General features: G+C 41.5%; 2 protein-coding genes across 2 annotated transcripts; one reads left to right on the top strand and one right to left on the bottom strand.

Annotated features, from left to right (window-relative positions):
- Positions 1-4,694: 4,694 nt before the first annotated feature.
- c14h9orf85 (chromosome 14 C9orf85 homolog) lies at positions 4,695-6,647 on the bottom strand. The gene is made up of 4 exons (XM_030791899.1): positions 6,500-6,647; positions 6,200-6,306; positions 5,666-5,779; positions 4,695-5,216 (listed from the first exon to the last, which is right to left on the bottom strand). The coding sequence occupies exons 1-4, from the start codon at positions 6,599-6,601 to the stop codon at positions 5,069-5,071; spliced, it is 471 nt and encodes a 156-aa protein (XP_030647759.1). The 5' UTR covers positions 6,602-6,647; the 3' UTR covers positions 4,695-5,068.
- Positions 6,648-7,479: 832 nt separating this feature from the next.
- abhd17b (abhydrolase domain containing 17B, depalmitoylase) lies at positions 7,480-18,089 on the top strand. The gene is made up of 4 exons (XM_030791584.1): positions 7,480-7,839; positions 9,212-9,687; positions 16,515-16,694; positions 17,843-18,089. The coding sequence occupies exons 2-4, from the start codon at positions 9,221-9,223 to the stop codon at positions 18,060-18,062; spliced, it is 867 nt and encodes a 288-aa protein (XP_030647444.1). The 5' UTR covers positions 7,480-7,839; positions 9,212-9,220; the 3' UTR covers positions 18,063-18,089.
- The last annotated feature ends 2,634 nt before the right edge of the window (positions 18,090-20,723 follow it).

Raw genomic sequence — 20,723 nt, 5'->3', positions numbered from 1 at the left:
CTGGGCTGCCTGGCTGTTAATGCCTCTCAGTATCATGGGCCTGTCTGGGTACTCATCTCTGCTGATGGATAAGGCCAGATTAGATGCAAGTCTGGTCTGAATGCATACCTAAAAACTCACAAAGAGAGAGAGAGAGAGAGAGAGAGAGAGGGAAACAGTTGAAAGGCCAGCCTGTGCAGATATACAAAATAATCTCAAATCTGTCACTAAGAAAACATGCCAGTGCCATTACCATCAAACAGCTGAGTTCACACAACGCATGTAAAATAGTTGTTATTCCATGTGCTGATACTGGTAAACAAACAATGACACCAGCAGCAGATAATCTATGCACGCACTCCTCACATGATTCATCAGCGTTTGTTTTTGTTCTCCGCTTGGTTTGTATTCTGCTTCTCTTGGGAAGTCACTTTGAGTAAAAGTGTCTGTTAAATTAATAAATGTAACTGTAAATAAACGAAGCACTGATGCGTGGGTGACATATTTGTTTTCTGTCGTGCGGAAAAAAAAAATTCAGGTGATGACAAATGTATATGAAGAATGACTATAACATTCGTAAGAGACAAAGCAGATAAAATGTGCAATATAAACATTTGACTTGATGAAGTCACTCTTGTATTCTCTCTCTCTCTCTCTCTCTCTCTCTCTCTCTCTCTCTCTCTCTCTCTCTCTGTGTTTCACTCCTTACAAGTGTACAATGTGTAGAGGAGTCCAAACAGTTTGGTTCTAAAGGCACTGGGATTCAGCAGCAGACACTGGGGAGGGTCACTGACATGAAGATGACTGAAAATTACTTTTTAAAATACCTCAGAGGAAATTATGTAGTTTGAGTATTAGTCAGTGTGCTTTACCCTGTCACATGTTATATTATTTTGAAACGCTCAGAGGAATACACCTCACATGACAACCACACAGAGAGCATGCTTAATTTAGCGACCCTACGTTCGTCTGATCAGTAGATGGAAACAGGGGTACCGTCAGGAGTGGGAGGGGGAGGGGGAGAGGGAGGGTTAGGACGATTCCAAGGGCCCAGCACCCTAAATAAACTTGCATGAACTCCGACCACGTCATTAACGACTGGGCACTACACAGACATCCAATCGCCTTTTCGAGCATGTCCGCCCTTAAACCCACGATTTTTTTTCTTCTTTTACTTGTTCCCCATAAACCACGTTAAAGTAAACTCCTTTGCAGAGAATCCCTCTTGAAATAACTTAACCAGACTATGATCTCACCCCATTCATACGCAATAAATCATATGCTTTTCACGATTCAACATGACGCGCACCCAAACCTCGCATCCAAACTTAGCGCAGAGCTTCAGCTAGACCTCCACAGTGTCCCAACACAAAACAGTATTTCGTAAACACGTAAAAAATGCATCAGTCATCACGTTTGCAGCACTTCTCATTGCAGTGTTATTTTCAACCTTTTCGACACGTCTTCGCGTAAAGAGGTGGTGAATCATGACAACAGATGCGTTTTGCTTCATTAGATGGCTGATACAGAAAACTTCGGCTGTGACGTTGTGCAAGATATGAATGAATACGCGTTTCCATGCTGCTTGGATAACTTAAAAGTAATGCGGGTGTGGAGGGTGGCAGTTTATTATTGACTCGATAACAACTGTAGCCAATATTACTGTAAAAATGATTTTTTTAAATGCCACGTGGAATTAATAGCACGATTTAAACTGAAGCAGGCCACTCAGATCCGCTTGTAAGGATGATTTCCAACCAAGGGTCGTTCACCAGTGTTAAAGGACATGCTAAGTAATTTTGCCTTTACACTGGTCACATGAGTATATTATGGTTATTGACTGAAATTATACCATAATGATTACGAAGTTTTGATCAGATATGTTCCAAACGCTTATGATTGCAAGTTTGAACAAACGCGCAACCCAGGTCTGATATTTACTCGTTAGTGCATTCTCTTGAAACTTTAACAATATATTTAAAAGGACTTACCCTCTGACCACAAGCAACGATTATGGGGTAATTATGGGGTAAACGGTCACTGTGAAGTAGCTTGGACACGTAAGGTAGTCGTCTTTTAACTATACCGAAAAACAGCTGGGTATTTTGTTGATGGAATTAATTAATGAGTAAATAATTATCTGTTACAGTGCGTTGCAGCATTATTAGTGACCTCAGTACATAATAGCCAAAAAAAAAAAGGGATAAATTGACTGCATTGTTGATCATATGTTTTCTATGCTAGACAATATGAGACATTTATATAATTTTATTGTGATATCATTGTTTAGAGAAAAAAATGAACACAAAATTGAACATTTTATTCTGTGAAATATATGTTCTTCAAGTTCTCTCCATGGTGCTTACATTTGCGCTTTATTGATAGCAAAGTTTTTCTTCTGATGAGTCCTCTGAACAATTTGTTGACATGGAAGTGGCGTCTAATAGTAGTTTTGGACACTAGGAGACCCCAAAATGCAACTAACTTCTGCGACTCTCCTACTGCGATTCTTGGCGAAATTCTTGCTTCTCAGACTTAGACTTAGACTTAGACTGCTTTTATTGTCATTTCCACATATGCATGAGTCATACATACAGGGGAACGAGATTGCGTTACACAAGGACCACAGTGCCACATAAAACAATATAACAAATAAATACCACATAAAGCAATAAATACACACAATAAGTACTGAGGGGAGGGTTAAAAAAAAAAAATCCGGGGGGTAATAAATATGATAACAGAAGTACTAAGTAAAGACAGAAAGTACTTGGTAAAGAAAGTACTAAGTAAGTAGTAGTAGTAAAAAGTAAGACTTCTACAACATACAAACAAAAAAACAACCCTACATATTTCAAACCTAGACATATATGACATACACCTACAGACATAACACCAGACACAGACAGTGAATTACTGGCAACAGCATTGGCATTGTGCAGGTAGGTAGGTGAGTTGTATGGGGTATTAGTGCAATTTGATTGTGCAGTAGTGCAGTTGATTGTTCAAAGGTGCAGTTGTGCAGTTTATTGTGCAAAGGAGAGGTCAGAGAGTGTTCAAGCTGTTGAGGAACCTCACAGCCTGAGGAAAGAAACTGCTGCATAGTCTGGTGGAGGCAGCACGGATGCTCCGGAACCTCCTGCCAGAGGGTAGGAGGGTGAAGTGGATGTGGGAAGGGTGGGTAGGGTCCTTCACGATGCTGAGGGCCTTTCGGGTGCACCGTGCATTGTAGATGGCCTGTATGGATGGGAGAGCAGTTCTTATGATCTTTTCAGCTGTCTTCACTATCCGCTGCAGGGACTTGCGATCACAGGCTTTGCAGTTCCCATGCCAGACAGTGATACAGCTGGTCAGAATGCTCTCTATGGTGCCTCTGTAGAATGTGGTGAGGATGGATGGGGGGGAGACTCGCCTTCTTCAGGCGCCGCAGGAAGTGGAGACGCTGCTGGGCCCTCTTGGAGAGCACAGTGACATGTAAGGACCAGGAGAGGTCCTCTGTGATGTGCACTCCCAAGAACTTGGCGCTGCTGACTCTCTCTACGTCCGTACCATCGATGGTCAGGGGGGTGTGGTGGGCGCTGGTCTTTCTAAAGTCGATGATGACCTCCTTAGTTTTCCCTAAGTTTAGGAAGAGGTTGTTAATTTTGCACCACGCTGCCAGTTGGTCCACTTCTGCTCTGTATAGAGATTCATCATTGTTGCTGATGAGGCCTACCAATGTAGTGTCGCCAGCAAACTTAATGATGAGGTTGGAGGTGGATGATGCTGTGCAGTCGTGGGTCAGCAGGGTGAACAGGAGCAGACTGAGCACACAGCCCTGTGGAGTGCCGGTGCTCAGTGTGATGGACCTGGAGGTGATGCTGCCAATTTGGACTGACTGTGGCCTCTTCGTGAGGAAGTCAAGCACCCAGATGCAGACAGAGGTGTTAAGGCCCAGCTGGCTCAACTTTTCTATCAGGTGTTGAGGTATGATTGTGTTAAAAGCTGAGCTGAAGTCAATGAACAGCATCCTCACATAGCTGTTCTTTCTCTCCAGGTGGGACAGGGCTGGGTGGAGGGCAGAGGTTATGGCATCTTCTGTGGAGCAGTTAGCGCGGTATGCAAACTGGAGGGGGTCCAGTGTAGAGGGCAGGCTGGACTTGATGTGTTTCATGACCAACCTCTCAAAGCACTTCATGATGATGGCAGTCAGCGCAATGGGGCGGTAGTCATTGTGGCAGGACACAGTTCTCAAACGGTGGTTCGGGAACTGGTTCTCGAACCATCCTCCTAGCTATGCATGGGGCAAAACACATTTGGGTCCTCTCCGAGCCAGGTTCATCACAGTTCCAATTGTATTTAACTTCTTAGTTACTGTGCTTGTTGTGGAGATGGGTATTTTCAGGCATGTAATTATGTTTTTATAGCAATCGCCTGCTAAATGCACGTCAACAATCATTTGCCTTTGTTTTATGTGTCGTCTCTGACATTCCTTGTATTTACAGAGAGTTTGGACTGTGTGTCATCCTTTATACACATCACGTTGAAAGGGGAAGTAATGAACGACCATTGAGAGAGGATTCTCTTCACAGACATGCGTAAAAGCCGAAAGTAAGAAGGATGTTTTGTCTGTGAAGCGAGTGTGAATAAACTGTGTCTTACTCAATGAAAGAATTTATCACATGCTGCTTTGTAATATTTCACTTGTAACGCTAATGGAAAAGGGGACTGGTCAGAAAAGTTTCATTGATTTTAATGACTGTCAGACATATTCTTCAAAGACATATCAAAACTGTATTGCACATCAGCTACTCCGTATGCACCATTTGCATGTAAGAATCGCATTATATTTCTTACAAAAATCACCTTGAAATCTCTACATCTGGGATGACTTGTTGTTAAATGCCTCAGCTGTAATAAGTAAATATCAATGGTATAATTGTTGTATTTTAAATTCTTCAACAAAACAGCACATAAGGGAGAACAGTAGTTAAAAAAACAGCACATTATGAGGAACAATTGCAGTCTTATTTGTTAATGACAGACACATTAGAGAGTCCTTGTCTTCTTTATCCCTTGGACTGCTGTCTTTTGCATCACTGCCCATGCATTAAAAATCATCATCATCATCATCAAGTTCATCATCATAATCATCTTCATCATCATCATCATCTCTGTCGGGGTCTTTTTTCTTCTTCGTATGTCCTTTGTGCGTCTGACTTGAGTCTTCTTTTTCCTCTTGGTTCTGAGAGCCAACCCTTTGACACACAAATAAATGTATTAAGTAAAATAGTGTTTTATTTTATTGCAGACTTTGTTTGCAAAAAGCAGTAATTTAGTTTGTAATCAGTTCTAAAATGCCGGTCACTGGTCACGCTTTAAGTCCACAAACTTAAGCATTACAACTTTGTCCTTGATGCCTGTTGTTACAAACAATGTCCACTAGATGGCAACAAATGCATTCATGTTTCAATTCTCTCGGACACGTAGTAGCCAAAACAAAAAGTTTGGTGTTAGATTTCTGCTAAAAATGAATATGAACGATCACATTCATTACTCCATGCATTACACGCGTTTTATCAAGCTGGAAGTACAAGTTAATGTATTTCTTGCCTGCAAGTCCTTTATACTATACACACATGAAAAAGGTGGTTTTGACGACAAAACAATATTCTATTTCATATGTTGCAATTTTGACGATACTTACGGAATCACTATCTCCTCTTGCTTTCCACACTTGGCACAAAGCTGTAACGTTAAGGCACAGGGCTTACACATGATGTGATAAGCATCTTTCACAGTTTTCTGAGAGCACTTCACACTGTAGGACGAGAAAATCAACATATATTTACAACCTAAACAGTCTTGTGGCAAGAAACACAGCTCAGTTCCTCTAAATGCACAGTATGTACCTGCTTAAATCATGCTTTAGGAAATATCACAACACTATACATTAAGGCTGTTTTATTACATGTGTACGACGTGTACGAAGAGACTCCATACTCACGCACTTGCGATTTTTGGTTATAAACACAAATACATTAAGCGAATGTTTAAAAACATTTCTAACGAGAAAAGATATTTTTTTACTAGAAATGTGAAAGGGAAAATGATCGAAGAACTTCTTTGCATGGGGTCAAACATAAAGAAGTCTAAAAACTGTGAATCCTTTTCCTTTCACTGAAAGGCAGCCTGATTTTTTTCCTGTAAAGAGAGACGCTAATGACAAAGACAAACTTGCCATTTTCGGGGCTGGGTAAGGGGTTTGTATTTGTTATATTTGACTTTCCATTCAAGAACATCCTTACAGTGCTGACACAGACCGTCGTGGACCTTCGCATTTGCCTTCTAAACACAACAAAACACAAATACAACCACACAAAAATGAAGAAGCTTATGAAACATTTAACAGCAACGTCTTTTAATCAATCTCATCTTGTACCAGACGAACTGTAAAAACTTTAAGTGCTTTCGAATACATTACGCATTAGCTGAGACATAGCAACCTAGCTAGTGGACACATATTAATCTAGCTACGCACCTTCACGTGAACACTTGCGCCATATTTGTCATTTTTGAAGGCAGTGGTGTTTTGGTATTTCTGACCTCGGGAGCGAGACACGTTGCCTTTTTGTGAACTCATTTAAATCCCAAATTCCTTCAACGAATGTGAAAACCAATTTATAACGTTCTCCTGAAAACCCACATGGCCTCGCCTAGCTCGTACGTAATGACGCAAATTAAGGGCACCGGAAGAAGTATCCATTGATAGTATTTTGTTACACGTTTGATACTTTACGTTTTGCTGCAGCGAAAATGAATATATCGCCAAAAGGAATGACGATGTTGCGCTTAGTTGCTCTTGTGGTTGTTTGTAGAAAGAATAGCATTCATGTGAAAAACTCCGCAATGTAATATCGTTGCGATTATTTGTGTGCACTGGGGCTACGCAGCTGATAAATAGTAAATGGACAGTGTATTATGGACATTATGGATTCTTTCCAACGTTGTCGATGTTTCCCTTGTGAAAGAGTCTAAATACATAAATGGAAGCTAGTTTAGTGCAACGTATCAACTGTCCTTCCAGTGGAACATAGTTTGATATATTCTGCATTGTGTATTTTACCAACACCACTAAACAGCTTTCAGTTTCACCGATGTTTGAACCGTCGTTAAATGTTGAACATGTACTAGCACAAGCATATGAAGCTCACTGGTTTAATACCAAATTTGATAACCCGTTGACAGGTTTGCTCCTATCAAAACCATCATTTCACACTTGAAAACAAGATTTTTCCTGAAATATTGTGAGCGTTGTTCATTGGTTTGCCCAAATGTCATCCACTTCAGCTGTGGTTTTGGGAACGCCTATGTAGCGCTGAAGGTCAACTCCATTGGTGTAACCACAGCATTCTTACATTTCATTGGTCGATACGCCGCTAAACATACCCGCCTTACTGCAAGACATCAATAACAAAGCTTGGGGAAGCGAAATAAGGACTGACTGTCGTACGGAAGGCTTCTCGACGTAGAGCCCAGCTGCTATGGTAATCATGAACTCTGACAACTCTGTATAAAATACAAGCGAGAATCTGGTCCACATGTTGACAAGACTCGTTGGCCTCGAGCAGTTGGAGCAAAGTTTGGGAGGATTTTCGTGGGAGTGCAACGTTACCCCTCTGATAAAACGAAGCAGTGGGCAACCTGTGTGCAGTTATTACAAATCGAAAGATACCCAAGTCACCGCCTTGCGGCTGAGGAGAAACCTTAGATCGGAGGCTAACAAGCTAACTGGTCCAGCTAAGTCCAATATATCCTGGCCGTAACGACTTTTTGTGACATACTCATCAGCTGCATCGTGAGACGGACGCGACTTCTAAGGTAACATTAACATTGCGGGTATTTTAGGCAAACGTCCTCAGTTTGTTAATTTATTAGCTAGTTCTTGGTTAATAGTGCCCTGTGATGGAAAGAGGGGGCTCTTTGCCCCTTAGTTGCATAGCTATGGGTAGCTGGGTTGCGATGTGTGCCATATTATTGAGAAATCTGAATGTTTTCGTTGCTGTCTTATAATTGCCGTCAGACAGAATGTCTGCCATTTGCTACAAACTTTCTTGCCATTTAACGTTTTATGTCATCAGTCTGAGCTGTAATGTATGGTTAAATTGGGTGACTATGGGGAGAAACATATTTGCTAGTAGGCTAACTGGCTAATGTTTGCTTACTAATCGGCTAATTCTGTCGTTCTCTTAAGGTACCTTTATGTATGTTTGTCTCTTGCAGCCCTCAAATTGCTGTCTTGACAATAAATGTGGTCATTTTTGCAAAACAGTGTAACTTGATTTAAACTTGCTTCCGAGAACTTTTTCATTCAAACGGACACTTCTGCAAGGAGGCATCTTAGAATGAATTGTCATCTTGAGTTCTCCCATTGTTTGGTAAACTACTTGAACCAAATGCTTGAATTCTTATCTATCTTATGAGAACAAGAACGCATGATGAATGCAAACTAGATATTGTCCATCGCTGGGTGTGGACGACTTGGCCACTAGTTCCATCTACTACGTTACCACCCTATGTAAATCAGATCAAGGCAGCTTTTTAATTTTTAATTAATTAATTTATTTTATTTTTTGACAACTACCTGATATGTCTTCTATGTGGTAAAAATCGTTTGAGTTATTATTAGTTAGTTCAATATACTTTCACTTTGATTATATATGAGTCTGATGTGTTTATGATGAGTATGCAATTAGATACCCTTAGCACGTCAAAGGGTATTTAAAGTATGGTGAACTTCCTCATGTGTTTTTAAAACATTTATCAGTTAGATACGATCTGTTTTCTTTGCACAACTGACCGACTCTTACAACACGCAAGAGTTCAATGGCAGAGCCATCTGGCAAACAAAACCAGGAAATGACATCACTGACTTATAATTGACAATGTCCCACTGGAGACAGCTGTTATTTGGGTAATCAGACATATTGCAGTTGGACAAATTGAAACATGAAATGATGTTAAAAAGCTTGCCTTTGTAGTGTTTGTTACACCTACCCAGTTTAACTGAAAATGTATATTTAAAGGAATGCGTCTGAAGTCCACTTACTCAAGAATGTTTTGCCTTTATGAACGTGAAGTGGGGTAACATATCCCATAAAGCTGAAATCTAATCTTGCTACAGTCATAAATGGAGCAGTACCCTTTGCATCTGCTGATAAATCGTTCTCTCTTTCTTTCTCGTCCCATTTAGGAATTGAGGATGAATCATTTATCTTTAAGTGAGCTTTGTTGCCTCTTTTGTTGTCCTCCCTGCCCGAGTAAAATCGCATCCAAACTGGCCTTTCTCCCACCCGAGCCCACGTACACGCTCATATCCGATGAGAGCGGATCGCGTTGGACGCTCCACCTGTCCGAGCGGGCCGACTGGCAATACTCGGCTCGCGAGAAGGACGCCATCGAATGTTTCATGACCCGTACGTCGAGAGGGAACCGAATCGCGTGCATGTTCGTTCGCTGTTCGCCCAGCGCTCGTTACACCCTGCTCTTCTCTCACGGCAACGCAGTGGACCTGGGCCAGATGAGCAGCTTTTACATCGGGTTGGGCTCACGCATCAACTGCAACATCTTCTCGTACGACTATTCGGGCTACGGAGCCAGTTCAGGAAAGCCGTCGGAGAAGAACCTGTATGCGGACGTGGACGCAGCGTGGCAAGCCCTTAGAACGAGGTAAGGAGGGCTGTAAATGACTTGTGAAGCTTTGGTACCTCAATCACTTTGACTTTTTTTTACTGACAATTTCATAGACTTCACACACATTACACAGAACAAGATCTTTAAGCAGAGACAGTCATCTGAGAGTGATGGCCAACATTTTAAGTAGGTTCTTCATGCATGTTCTGCCTTTAAAACAAGAAGAAGCTGTGGTCTTCATTTCAGTTGACTGATCTTGATTTGATCTTTTGCTGACCTCTAAACACTGAATCATACCTCTTCATATATACATGTATTTATCCATGTGTGCCTCTTTTTTGTGTGATCTCTTTGTTGCTTTTCTGTTTGCAAGGACCCCTTCCTCACTCTGTTTCACCGTTACGCCACAATTCCTGTCGCTATTGTCCATTGTCAGTGTCATTTCTTTGTTGGCCGTTCTCTGCTTGTTCCTGTTTTTCTCACATTGGTTCTGTTGGCTTGTCTGTCAACCCTGTGACCTCCCCCAACCCCCACGGAGCTTTTAAGGAGTGTAAGTCATTTCAGTGTGGCCTCATTAACCCCTCCCCCATCTCCTTCAGTCACATAGTCTATTGGCTGAACCATTAGGTGAGACTGCCGTGTGACTTCTTAAAATGATCTGGGCGGAAATTGAGACACTCAGCATTTCCCCCTGGAGAATGTTGATTTTGATGTTTTGGTTTTAAGCATGTATCTGAGGGCTTGTTTGGATTTTGAAGCAACATGCCAAAGATTGAGTTCCTGTTCCTGTTCCCGCCAGTAATGGATTTTTTTTTTCTCACTCAATACAAGCATTACAGGCTTTGTTTACAGAAATATGTTCCAGCAGCTTTTGCTTGAAGCAGCAGTTTTCTCAGAGAGAGGACAGGCGTTGAAGCTTAGACACTGACTCACGCAGGCACACACACACACACACACACACACACACACACACACACACACACACACACACAGAGAGAGTTGTGGTTTCTCTAACTGACGCACACAATGTGCGATACTGTGTACGGGAAATTGAGAGTTTATCAGGTGTCCTCATAGATTGCCTGGACCTGTTAGTGTGTGTGTGCAATTGGTTGCAGCTTTCATTTGCAACTCACTTGCTCCTGCTCAGGAGATAAAAAAGCAGTGAAGTTTGAATATATAACCACATGAGTATGTATGTGAGAGAAAGAGACCACAGGTCCTGCATTTGCTTTGAGATGGAGACTCTGTGTGTCTGCGTATCACTCTGTGGGTAACCCCAGCTAGGTAGGTCACTGAACACACAGACATGCCTCATTTGCTGAGTCAGTTTTTATAGGGTTCTTCAACGTCATAAAAGAGAAATTGTGTCACAAACTTATCCTAACATAGTTTTGATTGTTCACTGAAGTGATAAGAATTCATTGTTTGCTAATGACTCATGAACAGAAATCATTTTGATGAAAAAAAAAAAAAACTGCAATGAAAAACAGTGCAATATGACAGTAGGGCTAAAAGGTAGGCTAAATTCTTTGACTGATCATGGACAAGAACTTTTTAGCCATTTTTATTACTCTGTACTCCCTGTGTTTCTCTTTCATGTGAATTTTTCACCCTCTATTACGCTCACAACTGCTGCTACAAAGCACAAAAACGAAATGATCTGAAGATCCCTGGATAGGCTATCCTTTCACCCCGGTGATCTGTCTCTATTTGCCCTGTGCGCAGGCTAGACAGGCGTCAATTCAGACTGTCTAACTAACTGTCAGCCAGAGGTTTATTACCTCCTCCTGTTTTCATCCATTTTAAATGATTGCAGATAAATGTTTTGGACTAAGACTGAAAAAAAAAAATAAAAACTATGACAGTGATGAACCAAAAAGAGTTCTCAAAGAAGGAAAAAATTCTGTTGCAAGAAGTCGATTCCATAGTTTTGCAGGAACCCCCCCCCCAAAAAAAAACAGGAGGTCGTGAACAGCAACACTACACCTAAACACGACAGCAGGATAGACCAGTATCCAAACACCCCCCCTAATATAATGTTATTACTGATGAGTTACCTACCTACCAGGGTGTTTTACTGTATAAATTAGAGGTAGAGTCTAGAGTCTAGGAAGTGTAAGGGATTCAGTCTATACAGCGGTTAAACTAGCCTTGCTGTTGCCTTCAAAGATTTTTTTTTTTTTTTTTTTTTGTTTATAGAACAAAACATTTCTTATAAATTGGACAAATGCCATTGAATGCACAGTACACAGTCCTCTGTGTACTAATGTGTGTGTGTGTGTGTATGTGCGAGGAATTTCTGTGGGCTGCTGTGTCCAATACTCTGTCTTCTTTTCAAAAGTGTAATTTTTTTTTCTTCTTGCTGTAGATTTTTGTTCATTTCACAGGCATCGGGCATAGGCATTTCCTCATGGTTTTTTTTTCAGGTTAATCCATGGTTTTTTTCAGGTTAAACCATGCCCTGAATTGGCTTCTTTAGCACATTTCAGCCACTCACTTTTCTTCCTGCAGCAGTAACAGTCACGTAGCCTAAATTCGCCATAATTTTTAATCTCATTCCAGCGCAGCAGGTCCATGTCATGGCTCAATCAAATTATCGTCAAATGGAGATTGCCGACGCCAAGGATTTCATGTGACGGAGAGAGAGAGAGAGAGACAGACAGACAGAGTGAAGATAAGGGGTTGGAAGAGAGATGTGTTATAGAACAAGACAAAGGCCAAAAAAAAAAAGAGAGACAGAGAGCCTGGAAATTCAGAAGACACATTTTGTGAAAAATAACAGACAAACATCACTCGTCTTGTACTTGACTTTTCCAGAATGATGTTATTTCCGTCCCCGTTAGTCGGGCATACAAAGGAGATGCTTTACACTTAAACAAAAAACTGTAAGGGAGGGAAAGTGCTTTTAAATCCCGATGATTTTACAGGAGGTTAGCTCCTCAGTAAGTGCGACTCTCAGCTCTTTGATGCGATGCTTGTCGCTGTGTCTTTGTACTGTTGTGTCCCGTATCGGTCCTGTATTTCACGCTCGGCTTCAAGAGCGCCACTTTCTGAAAGCTCCTCAGCTTCCGAAGTAGATTAAAAAACGACTCTCGCGAAGGGGAAAAAAAAAAAAAACGCATCCAGGCTAATCTGTGTCACGCTGACTTGCATTAGGAAGAGCGGTGAAAGTAAGCGGCAGTTGAACAGTTTGCTTGACAAATATCGTTATCTGATCTGAACAGCCAGCAGTATCGGTTCGAATTTTACTACTGTGGGTTTGAGCCGCTTTCTTTTTTTTTCTTTCTGGAGTGGAACATCCAGCTGTTTAAGTTTGATGCACAAAACATCAAGAATAAGAATAATAATGGAGAGTAATGGAGTTCACAGTCAGTCGTGCTGTGAATATTGTATTTAGTTTTTTATATGTATTCAGATGCCTCTTCTGAAAGTACATCATCCCTTGGTGAACATGGTGAAAGTTCACATATACTTGAAGCCAAGGGTTTCCTTGAAATTGAGTTTCTGTTACCTGGAACTGGACTAAAATGTTCTTTGGAGCTCTTGTCTGTTCATCTCTTTTCGAAGCGTCTCTCTTTTAATAGCCCAGAGCAGAACAGACGTACCTGCTTTGACAGGCCACCACACCCGTTTCCCCCTGGTACAATCAGGTGACTCAAAATGTGAGTCAGCAGGCGTGGTCGACCAGAAACTCATGCACACCTGAGGGACGGAGAGAGAGAGAGAGAGCGAGGTCACCGGAGCTGTGGAAAGATTATGTAATTGTAATTAATTACTCGTGGGCAAAATGGGATAAAAACGGGAGAAGAATAAAGAGTTTGCGATGTCACAGATAAACATTAAACGGAGGTAGAGATATAGAGATAGCTCCTGCATCTAAAGAGAAAGGAAAGAGAGACCATGTCCTCAGTCCTTACGCACAGCCAGCGGTAATACACTAGAGAGAGAGAGAGAGAGAATGAGGGAGATGTACAAGCAAGGAGTAGTATGGAGGGAGAACACGAACCAGAGAACATGAGAAGGAGGGAAGGGATGAGATAAGGAAGGAAGGAATGAGGGAGACAGCGAAACCACAGAAGAGGTTTCACAACCTCCACATGCGAGCCAAAAGAACACGTCTCAAACTTTGGATCCCTCCTAGGGCTGCAAATGTTGTCAGACAGGACACACCAGCTGTTTTGCAGGAAGTCCCCGGTACACAGCTTAGTTTGACTTCAACCAAGCCGATCATTGTCGTGGCTCAACACATCCGCTCTGTAGCCTTCGTCACGAGATCACCGTTGAATTTCACTCTCCATTTACATTATAGGGCAACGGCAGGATTCCTGAAAACCTTAGAATGTCATGAGAAAGAGAGAGAGAGAGAGAGAGAGAGAGAGGTGAAGGGATAAAGGAAGATCAATTAAGAACGGGGAGAAAAGAGTGGGGGAGGAGGAAAGGGATCTGAAAGAGGAGGGGAGGTCGCGTACGGCTGGTATTGAACACAGTAATCGTTTTTTTTTTCTCTCTCCCCGACTAGGGGGAAGGGAGAGCGAGGTATTCCATCAGCCAGCCTGCCTTAGTCAAATATTGACTTGTTTCCTAGCAACCAATCCTGAGCGAGCGCCCAAGGACAGACCCAAATGCTTCCATGGCAACATCATCTGTCCAGGAAGTAAAAATGAACTTCCTGATGATATCATATGATTATTTTTGTTTATAGATTTTGTTTTTCAATCTTGACTCTCATTCACACACAAATATGCGGGCGCGGACACACACGCGCACGCACACACACACACACACACACACACACACACTTTTGTTCTTAGTACAGTAAGCGTTCCAGTAATTCACATGAGGGTGTTTTCAGTGTAATTTGATACAGTAGCTGTTTTTGTTTACAGACAAAGGCTCCTTTGTTCAGAACGACGCGGCCAAGTCAGTTTCCTTCAACTCGGCGCACTGTCGCAGTGCAAATGTCACAGATATTTACCATCCTCTTTTCAAACTCAAAGTCATGGCACTATATGTGTGGTTCACAGAGCTGCACTGGGCAGAAGACAGATGAGAACTGGGAGACTGATAAGCAGATGAGGTGGATGTCGGCCACGAACAGAACAAGAGAGGTGCTTAAGCCTAAGAAATCTAAGCGAGAAATAATTCATTATCGAATGGCTTTGTCCCCGAGGATAATATCGACGGTTGCAGTTGCATAACCGTCAAATTGAACACGGTTCGCCCGTTCGGATAAGGTCAACCGGCCGTAACAAAAATGCATCGGCAGCATGTCTTATTTCGACCGTCTTTTCTCGGTCATAGTTTGCTGAGGGAATATGGTGTAGGAAAGTGTGTCGAAGGCTTGTCTTCTTAGATACACACCCCTCCCCTGTCTTTCTGACTTAGAAACCTGTTATGCCACCCACCCTTAACAAATGTTAACACTGTGAGTGGTGTAAAGCTTTTTTTTTTAATTCCATTAAGAGCACTTCAGGGATAACCCTGTCAGTATTGTCGGCAGGCTGTAGTAACTGCAGTAATATCGTTAACTTTAAGATACCATCAGGCATTGATTGGCTTTCGGGGGCGGTGAGACGTTATGGTGAAATAGATTGGTTTATTAAGGGGGGGGGGGGTTCTCGGTGACATGTGCCGTTGTGGTAACATCCTCGGCATCACCAGCTGGACCAGTTCTGATCTGGCCGGCTCAACCTCTCACCCTCATTGGTCATCGTGATGGTGTGACGTGTCTTTCAAGTTTGAGGATTCGCTTCAGGTCTGAACAGTCGATTGTGGCTGCGTCAAACAATGACGCTTTGACCTTGGAAAAATTTGTTCTTGGCTAACTGTCAAGTCAAAATTAGCTGTAGAATCTGTAAAAAAAAAAAAACCCCACACATACAGTGAAAGGGCAGAGCCAAAGAAAACAAGAGAAAAAGGGGAAAAAAGTCTTGTTCTGAGCTTTGTGCTACTGGACTGTAAGGTACATGGACCTGTGAATTTCATTAAGTTTGCATCTAGATAATTTTATGTTTTTATCATTTCATTTTATGTGACATAATGTTACTTTTGTTTTTTGTTTTTTTTTTTTCCCAAGCGATGATTGTGATTTGTAATAATGTATCCATGGCTGACAGGGATGAGACAATATAAGTTTCTTACTGAATCACTCTCAGCCTGTCAGAGCTGAAGCAGTTGTTGAGTTGAGTGAAGATGAGTTTTCTGTCAGCTTCCCTTATGAAGTGCTTCTCAACAGTATCAATGTCAGTGTCCTCTTCTTCCTTTTCTCCTCTCAGCTATTCATATAGTCTCTCTTCAGCAGTCTTTGAGATTTTTTTTTCTTTTACACGAAAACACACACACACACACACACACACACCCGCGTGCACATGCACAACCGTGCACATGCACGAAGTCAGCTGACAAAAAGGTCACGTTGTCTTTAATCGGCGCTGGAATGCTGTGTTTGCGTCTCTAGGGTCACAAGACTAAGCCACTGCCCATCCCATTTTACAATGATGTGGTTTTTTTTAACCTGCCTTTTGAGCCTCTGACCCCTGACCTCTCACCTCATTTTATTGCAAAGGAAGAGGTTGATCAAAAGCAGTGAGCTGAGACAGTGATTGATGATGTTAATGTTATTATACAACACTCAAGGGACAGAGATAGGGTGTGTGTGTGTGTGTGTGTGAATAAGTGATCTTGGATAAGCAAAGGAATCTGAACAGCATCAAATTAGGCCTACTGTGTTGTCTGGTTGTCTGGTTTAGTTTGCGTGTATGCATGTGTTCGAGTGAAACTGTAGTAGTCTTTGACATGGAGTGTTTGCGTTCATCGTGATTCTCACTGGTTTTAACCTCTGCTGTTTGTGTGGGTTTCAGGTACGGTATCAGACCAGAAAACGTGATCGTGTACGGTCAGAGCATCGGTACGGTGCCATCGGTGGACCTCGCAGCCCGTTACGAAAGTGCAGCCGTCATCCTTCACTCCCCCCTTACCTCTGGCATGAGAGTGGCCTTCCCTGACACCAAGAAAACCTACTGCTTCGATGCATTCCCCAAGTGAGTACCTCCCCCCCTCTTCTGTCTGTCACAGGCCTCTTCACAAACACTGTCAAACATAAAGCCTCAGAACTGGTCTGTCTCACCGAAATTTTCTCTCCTCTTCTTCCGCTGCATTTTTCTCTCTCTCCCCCTGATTCTGACTAGTATGCATCCCTCCTTCTATAGTTCAAACCTTCTCCTTTTCTCTCTCTCTCTGTGTTTCTTTCACAGACACACACATATACGCGCACTCTCTCTCTCTCACACTCATGTCAGCTGAGATGCTCTCTGGTGGGGGATTCTTGCCTGAGAGCGAGAGCCTTTGTCATGGTCTTCTTCTCTTGGTCTTGTCTCTCCTCACTCACTTACTGACTGCTGTGGGGACTGGCTGCCCCTGCTGGCAGACATTTCACCAGCTGAACCCTTCCACAGTCATCACACAGCATTTGTTAAGACAGGACAGGAACCGTGTTTAGATTCTGTCACCCAGTTCCTATTTGGGATTGGGGGCAAGACCCTGTGTTGCGGGGTGTTCATTCTCCTCTTTGTGGTTCTTTGTAGTGGGACCATATGATAGTTTATTGAACCAGGTCATCTTTTTTCTTTTTCTTTTCAGTTTTTTTTCTTTGTTTATGAAAATTGCCGCTCTAATAAAGTGTAATGGCAGCATGCCACACAGTGGTTTCATTGGACCTCCTCTCTGGTCCTGCCAACAGTCCAAACTGGCTGTTCTCAAACGTGCAGACTGCATTGTATAGGTCTCAAGATTGACTGAATGGATTCATGGACCCAAACCTGAGTTTTCTTATCCAAACAAGCTAGTAAAAACATATGCCTGTCTTGAGACTGTTGGTCTGATAATAATTTATAATTATTGAGAAATTTCAAGTAATTGGCCTGTTTTCAATTCAGATTTATATGCTTAATGAGGAGGGTCTTTTTCGTCTAATAGATCATTTCATTTCTAGACTGGCCAAAGTCAAACACTTGGATCCATGTGTTCTTTACACATTTAAAAAGTATTTTTCTTTTGAGTTTATTTACTCTTCACGGTCTGCTTTTTTTTTTCTTTTACAGCCAGGAGTCTTCAGTATAACTTAATATCTGAATCTCTCTTGTTCTCCCTCTCTCTCTCCCTCTCTCTCTCTCTCTCCTTTTTCTCGCAGCATCGATAAGATCTCCAAAGTGACGTCTCCCGTGCTGGTGATCCACGGGACGGAGGACGAGGTGATCGATTTCTCCCACGGCCTGGCTCTGTACGAGCGTTGCCAGAGACCCGTGGAGCCTCTGTGGGTGGAGGGTGCTGGGCACAATGACGTGGAGCTGTACGGACAGTACCTGGAGCGTTTAAAACAGTTCGTCTCTCACGAGCTCGTCAACTTGTAGGAGAGAGAAAAAACCAAACTGAGGGCTTTATCTCCATTGCGCATACACACACACACACACACACACACACAGGCACACACACAAACACAAACACAAATACATACATACTCTCTTCAAGCTATACCACCCTCAGTGACTGAACTGGGCAACTTGGTGAAACATTTTTTTTTAATTATTTTTCTTTTTTTAATATTCTTTTGGGTTTATTATTATTAATTTTTGTACGGTGCACTGCACAGTGGTCAGACAGGACGGGTAGCTTGTCCTTGCTGCCTTTTTGGACGAGCTGTGTGTGTGGTACTACATCAATAAACATTTGACCGGCACTTTGGTTTCGGTCAGTCTTTCTGGTCAATCAAACCCATTCCGCTGAGCTAAAGGTTTTTGTTTTTTGTTTTTTTTTCTGACTGTGTAGATTGTTTTGAATAAAAATAATATGTACTAAAATGTGACTAAGTACTGTACAAGTTTCAAACGAAAACCATAATGCACATGGTTGCCATGCCAACAGAGCCAAACATTTTGGCTCGTCCAGTTAGATATGCCCCTTCTGACGGGCAGGTCTGTAGAACAACTCCAGTATACAGCATCTCTCTGCGTCTGTCTGTTTGTCTGTCACACGCCACAATAACTAATAGTTAAGTCAGCACTATAACTGTCATAGACTATGTGTTTTCTTTGTCTGTCTGACAAAAATGCTGGATCACAAGACAAACGGCCTCTTTTTACCACTGTATGGTTCATTTACAGGTTGAATATCAGAACACTTTGTGGTATGTGTCGGGACTGAGAATCAAAGTGCGTCTCAGTTATCCTTTGAAGAAGGACGATGAAGTGTGAATGTGCTGTTGTATGTGTGTGTGTGTGTGTGTGTTTTCTTTCTCTTTTTTTTATTTTATTTTATTTTTTAAAAAAGTACTTGGTTTTATTTAATGCCAGTCACAGAACGACTAGTTTGTAAGGTTTGTAATGTTTTTGATCCTTCGCACTTTTAAAAAAACCAAAAAAAAAACCAAAACAAAACAAAAAAAAAAAAACAGTTTAAAATTAACTTAGTTTTAGGAAACCAGTGCATGAGTATTTTAGAGGACACCATGGTTGATCATGGTTCCTCTGTACAATGACAGAAACCTAATATTTAAAGTACTTCAGCATCAACAGACGTTTGCATTTCAAACCACTGGACATACATTCTGTTCTTAGCACCCAATGAAGCAGATAAGAGTGTACTCATCATGAAACATGATGTAAATTCACCTGTGATACACTGCTGCTGACCATAGATTTTTGCATTTACTGAGAACTACAGATGATTAAGGCAGTTTTTTGTTGAGTTGAAATTGAAACGCTGCGGTCATATGATTCGAATGGGCAAGTTTAATGTTATTGGCAGTTGAAAAAAATAGGTTTGTGTTACCTCTCTTTACATCAAAAATGACTGGGTTCTTTTTCCACTTTGTAAGTAAAAGTTTTGTTTGTACTTTTTTTTTGTATTCTTCCATGACTATTATCAGAATAATTATAATAATGCAGACTTAATACTAATATAGTTGTTGGAAAAAAAATGATGATACATTTTTGGTGAAGACATTTTAAAGAAATCAGGGTGAATTATAAACGCAGAGATATCATCCTGTCAAAAAGTACGTTTTTGTTTTTTTTAACTGTCCTTTTTGAAGGAAAATGTTATATGTAATGGTTGACAGTAGTTATACTACAAATGGTTATATGGAATTAAAGAAAAAGAGCGAGAAAAAAAATCAAAAGAGGTGCGTTTCCAATTTATTCACTTGACATTTGCATGCATGCAATGCTGCAGAAGGATAAAAAAAAAATCGGCATATCATCTGTTCGTTGTCTACAGGAGAGAAAAGATGGGTTTTGTATTAAAAGAAATTAAATTTCAGCTTCGTAGAAGAAAATGTTTTGATGTTACGTTTACACAGCAGCCTCTAGTGGTGATAATGATTAATGGTATAAGGTTCTGAAAATGCAATTTGTATCAACCATGGAATGTATGATTATTCATCGGTGTGAAATAACAACGGTCGTATTTGTCAGAAGAAATGTTTCTTTCCGACACAGCTCGAGTCCTATTCTACAGTGAAATGTTTTTTTTTGTTTGTTTGTTTGTTTGTCATATGACTAGGAATACGTTTCCTTGTGACTCTCGTACTAAGTGGCGCTGCGTGAAAGAGAAAGAACACGACTACTGTGTTGCCACTAATGAAAAACATTCAGACGTATTCACTTGTTGTGATTTGGTTTACGGCCTAAAGGTCACAGGCTCACCATGACAGCAGCAAGCCACTGACCCTTGACCTTCTGTGCCTGGAGAAGGGGTAAAAATGACACGAGTTCCGTTAGAAGTAACAGAGAACTAAAAGACAGAACTAAACAAAAACATGGGGGACAAGATACAGGGAGGACCCGAACAGATGTCAGAGAGCAACATCGATTTCGCTTATGTCCTGCGGCAATAAAGACTTATAGAAAGATCTTGCTGTGGCACCTTGAGTCTTGGTAAATGAGAAGTCAGAAGTATCCAGTGATAAGGCTTTGCAATGTATCTCTGTATATGTTCGGTGTCATGGCTTGAATCTTGGAGATATCTGCCTGTGGTCGGTCACACTCTAATAGGCGTAGTTTACTATACGTTAT

Source organism: Chanos chanos, chromosome 14 (assembly GCF_902362185.1).
Source record: "Chanos chanos chromosome 14, fChaCha1.1, whole genome shotgun sequence".
Taxonomy (NCBI): Eukaryota; Metazoa; Chordata; class Actinopteri; order Gonorynchiformes; family Chanidae; genus Chanos; species Chanos chanos.
Note: the sequence above shows the minus strand (reverse complement) of the source record. Positions and strands in the feature narration are given on the sequence as shown.

Excerpts from the sequence above, each read along its gene's own strand:
- c14h9orf85 (XM_030791899.1), bottom strand. The coding sequence starts at position 6,601 with ATGAGTTCACAAAAAGGCAACGTGTCTCGCTCCCGAGGTCAGAAATAC. Across the intron at positions 6,307-6,499 it reads GCGCAAGTGTTCACGTGAAG|AAGGCAAATGCGAAGGTCCA; the intron begins GTGCGTAGCTAG and ends TGTTGTGTTTAG. Across the intron at positions 5,217-5,665 it reads CAAGAGGAGATAGTGATTCC|GGTTGGCTCTCAGAACCAAG; the intron begins GTAAGTATCGTC and ends TGTGTGTCAAAG.
- abhd17b (XM_030791584.1), top strand. The coding sequence starts at position 9,221 with ATGAATCATTTATCTTTAAGTGAGCTTTGTTGCCTCTTTTGTTGTCCT. Across the intron at positions 9,688-16,514 it reads TGGCAAGCCCTTAGAACGAG|GTACGGTATCAGACCAGAAA; the intron begins GTAAGGAGGGCT and ends TGTGGGTTTCAG. Across the intron at positions 16,695-17,842 it reads TGCTTCGATGCATTCCCCAA|CATCGATAAGATCTCCAAAG; the intron begins GTGAGTACCTCC and ends TTTTTCTCGCAG.